This window comes from Anoplophora glabripennis, unplaced genomic scaffold (genome assembly GCF_000390285.2).
Source record: "Anoplophora glabripennis isolate ALB-LARVAE unplaced genomic scaffold, Agla_2.0 scaffold18, whole genome shotgun sequence".
Classification (NCBI taxonomy): domain Eukaryota; kingdom Metazoa; phylum Arthropoda; class Insecta; order Coleoptera; family Cerambycidae; genus Anoplophora; species Anoplophora glabripennis.
Genome location: NW_019416221.1, coordinates 533,237 through 544,887, shown reverse-complemented (window position 1 = coordinate 544,887; position 11,651 = coordinate 533,237). Strand labels below are relative to the sequence as shown.

The following is an 11,651-nucleotide window of genomic DNA, read 5'->3' as shown; positions in this document are numbered from 1 at the left end:
CAAATAACTTTAGAACTACTCGTATTAGAAGGAAAATATAGAATTTTCTCCATATTACTAGAATATAAGGTGTTTGTTTATACAACAAATTTCACAAACCTACAGTTCAACTATAGTAATCATCAAAGTTTTACATATACCTACAATTTTAAGTTAGGTAGGTACTTGTGATGAGACCAAACATTTTATTAATTATTTATACTATAAATATGACGATTTAAAGCTTAAATGTTATATACAGGGTGTCTCATAAGTAGCGTCCAGTAATTTACCACTTGATTCTATTGTCAAATATTATTATGTAAAAGACAATTTAGTTCTTATAATTTATTAACATCATTTAATTGATGTATTAGGTATTACAAATAATCAAATTATAATTACGAAACTTAATTATAAACAGTACAAAATAGTAGGTATATAAATACTATACATAAATTCCAACAGATAAAAGTAAGAACAATATTCCAAAGCCTGCAAATCCAGACGCTACTAGTGCCAAAAGAAGTTCTTTTTTAATGTCTCTTGTCCTCTTAGTACTGGTAACTTCATATACAAAAAACCAAGCAGTGAAAAATATTCCGATTCCCAGTAGAACAAATGTTAGATGTGGAAAAACTGCAGGGTTTACCGGGGAAACATAACGGGTTAATTTTGCAGAATCCACCTACAAATTGAAAGTTGATTAATACTTAACCTAAAAAAATTATTAACTATGAGATGATCACTTTCATTAATATAGTTTTATTTAGTATTTTCTTACCATTTTTTATTTTAATTGATTATTGACTCACGAACGTGGCAAAATACAAGTTGAAAATTGATAAAAAACAAGAAATGTATGATCATAGCACAACAGTAAAATAGATTGATAGAATCATGGAAAGATAAGAAATGAGATAGAATCATAGAACATAAACAATTAATATTTAAGCTATACTTCTTTAATCTAGGATTTAAGTTAAATGAACAAAAGGTAATAAAGTCTCAAATGCGAAATTTTCAAATAGATGGTTCAAAGTAGTTCAGTCATAGTGATTCCGAAAATTTCATGTATGGTGCCGTGCGAAGAATTTAAACATTTAGTTAAACTTGTTAAATCGAACACGCTTCAATTCAAAACGTCGAATGTCAAATAAATATCACTGATAAATGTCATATATTATTGCTGTCAAGCTGTCAAGTTGTCAGCAGTCCTAGCGGGTTTTGATGGATGTTGGTGCAAGTAAATTTGATTTTTTATGAGTAAACATGAAGGTAAACAAACTTTCATAAAACACATTTTCAAATAAATTTGATTATAGAAATTAATTTGCGACCGTACATTGTCAAACCAAAGTTTGTTTTTATCTCACGGGTGGTTTTAGGCGAGGGCTTTTGACATGTGTCATTGCAAAATTTTAAAATCACTAATAATTATACACTCGCCCATTTTAATTTTTCATTTAATATGTTTTTAGATGTACTAAAACTCAATGAGGCAGTCATCAAGTTTTAGTTATAAATAGCGGAATGCTGGGGTATAGTGTGTATAAATCGTTTAAAAACTGGTACATGGGATGAATGAAGAAGATCTCATAAAAAGATCTGCCGAAGAGCGAGAAAAAATTTTTAAACGTTATGAACAAGGGCGGGAGGGAGCAGAAATTGATCCTTGGGAGGACCCTGGGTTTGAGGTCTACCATGCCACAGATAGATATGGTTTTATCCATGATAAACGATTACCATCCAAAGTGGACCCGCAGGAAGCAAAGAAGTTGCAAATTGAAGTAGAACGTCAAAAGAAATGGATCAAAATGTTGAAGAATTGGGAAAGCTCGGCTGTTAAAGAAAAACTACATTCTAGAGTATATAAGGGCATTCCAAATTCTTTAAGACCTGAAGCTTGGTGTAAATTGTTGCAAGTAGAGAAAATAAAAAGCGAAAACAAAGATGTGTATACTGAAATGATGCGATTAGCTAGGAAGTATTCAACTGATGCTAGACAAATAGATTCTGATGTAAATAGACAGTTTAGAGAACATTTATATTATCGAGAAAGATATAGTATCAAACAACAATCTCTGTTTAAAGTTCTAACTGCGTATGCTATATATAACTCAGAAGTTGGATATTGTCAAGGTATGTCTGGACTAGCTGGGGTGCTTCTTATGTATATGAATGAAGAAGATGCTTTTTGGGCAGTGCATATTTTATTGAGTAATCCGAAATATGCAATGCATGGACTTTATAAAGAAGGTTTTCCCAAGTTAACAAGATTTCTGGCACATCACGATCGTATACTAACAAAGTTATTACCTAAGGTTAAAAAACACTTTGATAAACACGGACTAGATGCTATTTTGTACTCATTGAAGTGGTTTTTTGTGTGCTTCATTGAAAGGGTGAGTGGAAAATACAATTTTGCAAATTTATTACATATTTTATAACCTAGAATAGTTTAGTGGGTCAAAAGGTTAAGGCTTCATTTAAGATATGTTGCTGTCCTCGGTTGCCAGCAAATACTTTTACACCATACTGAGCATTCCACATCTTTCCAATGGGTGACCTTGTTCCCAAAAAGAGAGTGGGGGGGGGAACAAGTATTTTGTTTAATTTACGCAAGTTCCATAGTTAAATGGCGTGATATTCAAATTTATACTGAATAAATTGTACAAATATAGGTAAAATTTAAGTTGATGTACATTACCGTAACTTTTCTATTTCAATTTACTTTGCAAATTTTTAGTATGATGTAAAAGTTTATGGTTACCAGTCATTTGGTTGGTACCTCGGTTGGTACTTAAAATAAAATTATACGATATACGGTGTAATCGTCAGATGGACTCTTATAAACTTTTTGTATTCTAGAATTTTTGATAAAATTGATTATTGATAAGAGGTTTTGCTTATTTTGGGATTTCAGGAACTTGTTACGCTTTATTGCCCATTTTGTAAATATTAAAAAAACATTTTTCCTACTTAAATATATTTACAAAAGGCTTTGTGTGATTTTTCTGTTTCTTAACACAAAAATAATGAATGTCGAATTTATAACTCTATTGATTAAAACATTGAAATAACTAAATTTACATGTAACTTCTTACACTTAACTTAATTTCAACGGCACATATTTTGTACATACTTCAGTATATTTGAAAAACAAATAAAAGGTGAAAATATTTTTTTTATAATTGGCAAAGAATATTTTTTCATGAAATTTGACAAACTCAATTGGATGGTTGGAATTTTACCTGGAATTCTAATAGGACCTTAAGATGTAAAAAGATTTCAGTTTTTATATTTAAACAACTCAATAAATAGCTGGCGAATTAATTAGTGCCAGCGATGTAAAAAAAATAGTTTTATTTCAGACATATTGTTTCATTTGAAAAAAAAAAACGTTTTCCTAAACTGTTGAAGTTTAAAATAAGAAATTTGATGTGTTTCTTGTAGAACTGGAAGTGCTTCAAAATTGAAGAAATGTTTAGCTAATGTTTTTTTTTTCTAAATAAAGATAAAAAGTTTTTTGAGCTAGGCATGAAGCTTTTGAATCTATGTTGCAACAACTTATTCGTTTGTACTTTTTTGGATTATTAAAGTACGAAAATCAAATCGTTGCTGCTTTATTCAGAAATTAGATTATAAAAGGTGCATTTTATAATTTACGTTTTAGGTGCCATTCAATCTGTGCCTGCGCATATGGGATATATATTTATTAGACGGAGAACGAGTTGTTACTGCTATGGCCTACACAATACTCAAATTACATAAAAGATCATTATTAAAACTCAACGATATGGACTCAATTGTTCATTACATTCAAGTACGTTTTTTTAATTTAGCAAATGGTAATGTCTCCTAAACACAAAAAATTTCAGGTTAAATTGTACAAAGATTTTGTATACGATGAGGACACAGTCGTACGTCACTTGGAGCAATCAATGGACGAGCTAAAGAGGCATAAGTTAGATCTGCCTGGTCCCCCCACAAAAGAAGAATTACCGAGCAGACCGTTTGGGCTCTTCAAAGAGCCCACATTTGAGGAAATCGTCGGTATAAGGAAGGAAACGTTTACGGAAAAAGAGAAAAAGACGAACGAGATTATAACTCTGACCAGTGAGGCTGCGAAGGAAGCTGTCGAAAGAGATAGGGAGTGCCAGTTGTCTGTCGGTGACTCGGTCGGATTCACAGGTACTGATACTGAAAATAATTCTACTCTCGGTAGTTGCACAACATTAGCTAGTAAAAGCAGTATATGTGATAGTATTAGCAGCAGTGTCGAGGAATGCACAAGGCTTTAACTTTTTTTTTATTAATATGTGCTGTAGGTTTCTTACGTATGGCTTAGTCGACTTACAAAGCTATTCCAGTGATTTGGTTTTGTTTGTAGGCTTGCGTAGCTGTCGTTAATGGTTGAATGATTTCTGGGCTGGTTGTCACGTCGTCGGTTTACAACACTTGACGTTTCGAGAGACATATCGCTCTCTTCTTCAGAAGTTACTCTGGAACTGAGTAACTTCTGAAAAAGAGAGCGATATGTTTCTCGAAATGTCAAGTGTTGTAAACCGACCACGTGGCAACCAGCCCGGAAATCATTCAACTATTCCAGTGATTGTTTCGACAACTTAGTTTCCTACTATATGTGTCTTGCAAGAAAGCCGCTAGTTAAAGCTCTGCTATTTTCGGTCAGATTTTAAAAAACAAAAGATTAATAATTTTTTCTTTAATAAGACGCTATATATATTTTTATTTAATTTGATAGACTTTTTCTACCAACGAAGTGTTTCTTAACACTACTGTGTGCTGTTCCTTAAAAAATGTAAAAATTACACTCATTAAGGTGGTTGTTGATAAAAAAATAATAGTAAGTGTCAGTTTATAGTATTTTTGGAGCCAACAACACTTTTCTTTTTAAAATAAGACCAAAAACTGTGCAGTCATAGCTTACGGCATTTCTTACAAAAGTCGGTGAAGTTGCCAAATGACTGTTATTTTGATGGTTTATGTATTTTTAGATATGATTATATCTACATTTATTATTTTTTTTTCATTAATGGGAATTTGACTAAGCTATATTTATAAAATAAGAACAAATTTTGCTGACAAGGCAGTGAATCACATTTAGTGTTTTTTGGTAATGTAAGATTTATTTATAATATTTCTAATATTTATTAGAAACTTCCAAGTCAATGTAAAAGTAATTTATCTTTACCATCGTCTTCCGGTTAAATCACTTCTCGTCTCGAATGTTTTTAAAAGCAGTAAAAGTTAATAGAAATTTTATTTAAGTATTGCCAAACAACATAATTTTGGAAAGTTTTATTATCATTTCATTTTATTACATCCGGTCTCTGGGTTTTCGAATGTTCTAACAATAAAATGATCCATTCCCTTTCGATAAATATTGTAATCAGTTATTGTAAATATACTTTTTTTTAAGTTGTAATAGTTTCAGTACCGTTTTGCAATATTAAATAGTATTTATGAAGTAAAATTTTTGAATGCCATCGATGTTACTTTTTTTTATGTGCAATAAACTACTCTTACTGTTAATATGTATCTGTTAAAATAAGTTTGGGATGTTTTCAGCATTTTGTAAATGTTTTTTCTTTATTCCTATTTTAAAAAAATGGCTTGTTAATTATAAATGTAATTTGTACTTAAGTGTATGTACAGATTTTTATTTCCCGTTTTGTATATATTTGAATTTAATTAAGAAATTTATGTAATATATTTTTTTATTTTGGTATGTAAACTTATTCTAATATATAATTTACCACATTTTAAAGGGTTTTGGTGTCATGTCGTGCCCTATTTCAAAATAACCTAATTTCGTTTTTGAATTCTTCCTGTCTTCAAGATCTTTGCTAACTGCGTTTAATAACTAAAAATTCATTTGTTAAATTTTTCATTATAACATTTTTCCTTTTCATCAAATATATACTAACTATCCTGTCACGGTTACTTTAAACACTGCCGGGCACTTTTACTAATACAAATAATGCGATATAGGTACAATTTAAATTCTAGATATTAATAGCAAGCTAATGTATCAAATATGTAGACCATACTAGACTTCTTATTAAGGCATAACGTTACTCTAGAGGTTGGAAAAAAATTGATTTTCTGGAATTTTAAAGGAAAAATCCATGCAAAATATAGTTTCGGGAACAAAACGATGTTATTATTCATGTCGTCAGGTAGTATTGGGAATTTTTTAACAATTTGGATTCAAAATGGCGGCTGTAGGTGGTGGAAAGCAAAAACACCTTTTTAGAGGGCTAAATGGCCGAAATGGTTTCTTAGTAACGGGTGGCCTTGGAACAAAAACAAAAATTTTTCTGATATTGTACTAACCCTAAAACTCCTATGATGTTCCCTGAATTATGTTATTGCGAACCTTTCTATAAAATTTCCAAGTCCATTGATTGAGAACTTTTTAAAAAAGTGATTTCTTGAAAAACGCTTTTATGTTTTTTGCTGTTCAGCATAAGAAATTCGTTATATGTATACCTTCAATCAGTGACGCCTGCACCATATAATTAAGCTTTCTATATTGATATTTTCTTCATCCTTTCTTTTCGGCTTGATCCGAGACTCGATCTGGTGTCCATAATAGCTTACTATCGTGCTTGTTAAGACCAGATACAATAAACACTTCCGCAGAGCACTGCGAGTGGTTGCGCTCCACCTTGAAGAAACTTGTGCTCCTGATTTTTCCCCCACCTAAAACTTTTTCCTATATTCTTCACATAATAAAGCATTGTTAAACCATTTATCCAAAAATCTATTTTCAAAATTCTAGAGTGGCTTTACCCCTTAAAAGAAGTGTTACAATAGAGTTGAAATTTGTTCATAAAAAAAATTCAATGGGTAGTTTTTTCGTTAGTAATTGGTAGAACAATTTTAATTTTTGTCACTTGGTTATTACTGCAACTCCTAAAAACAAAAATGTTTTCTTAGACTTTTATACAAGATGTTTTTTAAGTTTACGTCATAAATATAAAGGGTTGCTCCTTGGGTAAAAAGCAAGCGTCTAAAACTACTCATTTTTGAGACACAAGATATTGAATTTAAAAAAATATATCACGTTTATTTAAATATCTGTGAAGATGATTGAGCTAATGACATAACTAATTAAATACACTGTCACAATGTAATAATCAAAAAGATAAAAAAATTCCCGATTTATTTAAATCCTTTTAGTCTAAAATATCCCAAGGAACAAGTTCCTGAAGTTATGGCATCGACTTCAAAAACACCCTGTATACATAAAGCATTTAATGATCTTTGTTATTTAAATTTTCGGATTTCTTGATCAGTTTCATGTAAAATGTGTAAGATGTGTAACTTATTTTTGTGATTGTTTTCAAAATAAATTTTTGGTTTTTGAAGGCATCAAACTCTATTAAAAATTTTGTTAATGCTTCAAGCTGTTCAGTGCAATTAACAAAATGGTTTGTTAATGAAATTAATCAAGGAATATTCCGATTTTTTATGAGTCTCATCAAAATTTTATCCGTAGCGTAGCAAAAGCAATATAAAACAGTTTAGAAACAATACAACTCGCTTCCTGCTTTGCATTGTATTAGAATAGTACGTTAATTCTATAAAATGTGTTTTAGGCCCGCAATTTTTCACCGTTCACTATTAAAAAATAGTTTAAATATTTTTTTTACTGTATACTTTTTTATCAAATGGCTTAGTTTGGTAAAACAGCTCTATTATTCTAGTTTTGCCTACAATCAGCATTTGAATAACGTCTCCAGGAGTCCTTCAAAGTTTTTTGGTAGGTGTGCATGGTACTCGCATGAAATAAAACATTTTCTCTTGATTAGATGTAGGTAATTCTTTGATCTCCTGGTCCCACCCTAGTCTGGGCTGAAAACGGCACATGAAGACAATGAAGAAAAAGTTTCAAATGATTTTTACAAACTACATGGTAATAAATGTATGAGCTTTTCTTGTGTCACATTTTGTGGAATCTTACTAACTTCACATTGCTTTCTGTGGCATTTTGCAAAGGTGACGTGTGTACAGTGAATTTGTTAACAAAATGGTAAGGAGAAAAATAATTTTCATATTTATTCTTTGACTAATACCGTGTAAATTTTGAATGCATTTTCCGTAAAAATCTAACGGAGATGACAGGGGGAGATCTAAATATAAGTTTGTAAATATATCTAAAGATAGTTTTGTCCATAACTTTATTAAGTTTATCGAACAAAACGCTACATAATTACTAGTAAGCTATTTTTATGTAAAGTTTGCTTTTTTTAAGCTAAGTAGTAAAGTTTCGTGCAAAAAGTTTGTTAAACATATGTTTTTATTTGAAGAGGACTATAACTTCGACATATCCAATCCGTTCCTAGAATGTATCGGAGAAGGTTTTAAGATTATGAAGAACTGTGATATTTGGGAAGAATTAAATTACAGTCCAGGTATCTATTTGCATTGTAGGAAGCTAAAAACTCCCGTCCAACATATGCTTTTGTATAAGTTGTTAGCTTAATTTTTTTTTAGTTATCTTTCATTTTCATATTTCTTATATCTAGTAAGTCAGAGTCCATAAAAGGAAAAGTATTATAATTTTTGATTTTATGGAAAAGTTATGCTTGATAAAAAAACGTATAAAGCAAATGTTCAACAAAACGTCTTCACTTTGTGAATTTTTTTTATTTGCATAAAGAAGTTTGTCCGTTGGCGAATAGTGAAAATTAAAGTGATCATATTGGGACTCGTGCCGTGTTTGGGGTATTCGGACATAAATTTTCTTCGCTTAAAATTTATTAACGCTATTAAATTCAGACCTGTCATGTAATCGTGAATGGGAGCATGCCTGCATGCACTGAAAATGCATTCATCATTTACTCTTCACTGCATTGCGATTTACCACATAGAACCACAGAGCTAACCGTTACATAAAATCTTCCCGAGTCCTTACCTTTAACGGGCATATTACATGTTTTACGTCGTTTTTTATTGCAGGTTCAAAATTTTCTTTTGATCCCAGCATCGACGACGCCAGTTCCCTCCTCGAATGCGAACACACGGGTTCAAGACGTTCCCTAGCAGACACCAGCGTAACGTCAACTGCGGACCTTTCGGTATTCTCCACGATTACCCGATCGCAGGCGCACGAAAACAGCCTGGATACACACAGTAACATGTCTGACAACTCTGTGGGAGGCGCCAGCTCCGTAGGCTCTGGCATAGGTGCTACTAGCAGCCTCCAAAGAGCGGTAAGTAGTCACTCTACGCCTAGAGCTACACCACACAATCCTAGTCCCGATATTCTGAGAATATATGTACCGTATTCACCTTTAGATACGCCAATTGCTAGTCCTCATAACGGCGACATACAGAAAGTGCCGTGTTCTTTTCTGGACACAAATAAAATTCGTATTAGGATAGATAATGATGAACTACCAACTCCTCTTGTAGAACATGGACAAATAAAAAATTTTAGAATAGATAGCCCTGTTGATCTAAATTGATAAAATAACTGTAAATGTTCAGATTCATCTATTTGTATCAAGTTGTTGTTCTTAATTGGGTTGTCCAGATAAATATCCAATATATTTTCACCGTTTTCCTATAATTTGAACGATTAGGTAGATTTATTATAAAAAACAATTTTACTTGTTTTATTTGTCTTAATTGTCAAGAGAAAAGTTCTATATAGCAGTATGTTTACTCGTAATGAATAGTATTTATTAGAAATGATATTTTTTTTATTTATTATATTGTACATAGCCTGTTTATTTTATCTTTAAATGGTACAATTTATGTGGGATTCATACTACTTTATTCTACTAATACTATTAAGTTTTGGGGCCTAAGTTGTGGGAAAATCCAAGTATTTAAAGTATTATTTTAGCATGAGCAAAGGGATTTTCAATAGTTTTATATAATTCGTAAAAGATATAGTATTTTTTCTAAATATATAAAATATGTTCTATAACAGATTTCTTGTCATAAATCTTGCCTGCTTTAAAAATGTATCTATTTTCAAACAATTTTCTTGCGAATAAAATTATTTTCAAAAATAAGTAGTTTTTACAAAAAATTCAAAATCCATAGATTTTATTTAAAAAAAACACTTACTTCACTCCCCTGTGTCTTGCTGTAATATATATTTTATGAGAAAAGCTGTTCCTGTATAAAACACAGACTGTTCAAATTTTGCTTATACAGGGTGTCCCACCGGGAAATCTGTCGATCGATATCTAGGAAACTACTGCTCCGAAGAATTTGAAAATTTGGCAACATGGCAATGTCCCTGGGGCGAACACAATTAAAATATCTAGCACTTCCGGTTATACCGAAAGTCGACACCAACTTTGTTATTTTAAATGGGTCACCCTATATATTATTGCATTTTCGTATTCTACGTGAAATTTGAGGGTCACTTTATTAAACATTCCCTATACCTAGGAGTTATAGATTTTGAGATATTTATTTTTAAATAAAAAATTTGGCAAATGCAAGAGTCCGCGGATATGCTAGTAACTATTTTCAGGAGTCTGATATCAAGCGGATTTTTGGTACCTGTAAAGAGAATAGGTAACGCTAAATTATGGTATACCAACAAATTAAAACATTTAATACTAGGTGTTTCATTTTTGCTGTTACATTTTGAAAACTCAAACAGCTATAACTTTGTTAACTTAAATGGAACACCCTGTATTTTTTTATTCTGTCATATGCAGATTGAAATTTCCTTTCAAGCTATATCAGCATTTTTATGGTTGCCGTTACTACTTTTAGAGATATTTGCAATTTTCTATTCTTTTGAACAGTTTTCCTCATATCAAAACTGTTGTCAAATTGCCCGTGACCAAAAACACCTCAAAAACGATTGAAATAATATGACATCTGCCAAGTTAGTTGTCAAGTTATTGTTGTGTCTGAATAGTTTTTGCCGAAAATTTAAATAAAAATGCCTGGGGATCGTTTAAATTATACTAATAAGGATTATTCTAATTTGTTTGTTATTTATGGAAAAAAACAGCAGATTCTCTACATGTTCTTGAAATTACTATATTACATTTTCCGTAAATAACAAACAAATTAGAATAATCCTCATTAGTATAATTTAAACGAACCCCAGGGATTTTTATTTAAATTTTCGGCAAAAACTATTCAGACAACAATAATTTGACAAATGTCATGTTACTTCAATTGTTTATGGAGTGTTTCTGGTCATGGCTAATTTGACAACAGGTTTGATACGAGAAAAACTGTTGAAAGAATAGATAATTGCAAATATATCTTAAAGTAGTAACGACAACCCATATCAATGCTTATATGGCTAGAAAGGAAATTTCAATCTGCATACGACCGAGTAAGAAAGTACAGGGTGTTCAATTTATAGGTATCGAAAATCCGATTGATTTAATAAAGTGACCCTCAAATTTAACGTAGAATACGAAAATGCAAAAATGAAGTTGGTGTCGACTTCCGGTATAACCGGAAGTACTGGAGAGTTTTAGATATTTTAGTTGTGCTCGCACCAGGCACATTGCTATGTTGCTAAATTTTTCGGAGCAGTACTTTCCTAGATATCGATCGACGCAGTTCTCCGTGGGCCACCCTGTATACTTATTACGAGGCTGGCAGTCAAAACTTGCCTTAAGGTTTTATACGTTCTAATCCAAGTTATGTCT

At 31.4% G+C, this 11,651-nt stretch overlaps 2 protein-coding genes across 2 annotated transcripts; one reads left to right on the top strand and one right to left on the bottom strand.

The window, feature by feature from the left end:
• Nucleotides 1–312: 312 nt before the first annotated feature.
• On the bottom strand, nt 313–734 carry LOC108908185 (transmembrane protein 258). Its single transcript, XM_018712122.1, has 2 exons — nt 729–734; nt 313–667 (listed from the first exon to the last, which is right to left on the bottom strand). The coding sequence occupies exons 1-2, from the start codon at nt 732–734 to the stop codon at nt 428–430; spliced, it is 246 nt and encodes an 81-aa protein (XP_018567638.1). The 3' UTR covers nt 313–427.
• A 430-nt stretch (nt 735–1,164) lies between these two features.
• On the top strand, nt 1,165–10,225 carry LOC108908306 (USP6 N-terminal-like protein). The gene is made up of 5 exons (XM_018712329.1): nt 1,165–1,257; nt 1,461–2,384; nt 3,656–3,805; nt 3,861–4,173; nt 8,971–10,225. The coding sequence occupies exons 2-5, from the start codon at nt 1,560–1,562 to the stop codon at nt 9,477–9,479; spliced, it is 1,797 nt and encodes a 598-aa protein (XP_018567845.1). The 5' UTR covers nt 1,165–1,257; nt 1,461–1,559; the 3' UTR covers nt 9,480–10,225.
• The last annotated feature ends 1,426 nt before the right edge of the window (nt 10,226–11,651 follow it).

Bases quoted from the DNA above. Each gene is read 5' to 3' on its own strand.
- LOC108908306 (XM_018712329.1), top strand. From the start codon at position 1,560: ATGAATGAAGAAGATCTCATAAAAAGATCTGCCGAAGAGCGAGAAAAA. The intron at 3,806-3,860 runs GTACGTTTTTTT...AAAAAATTTCAG, and splicing joins CAATTGTTCATTACATTCAA to GTTAAATTGTACAAAGATTT. The intron at 4,174-8,970 runs GTACTGATACTG...TTTTTATTGCAG, and splicing joins TGACTCGGTCGGATTCACAG to GTTCAAAATTTTCTTTTGAT.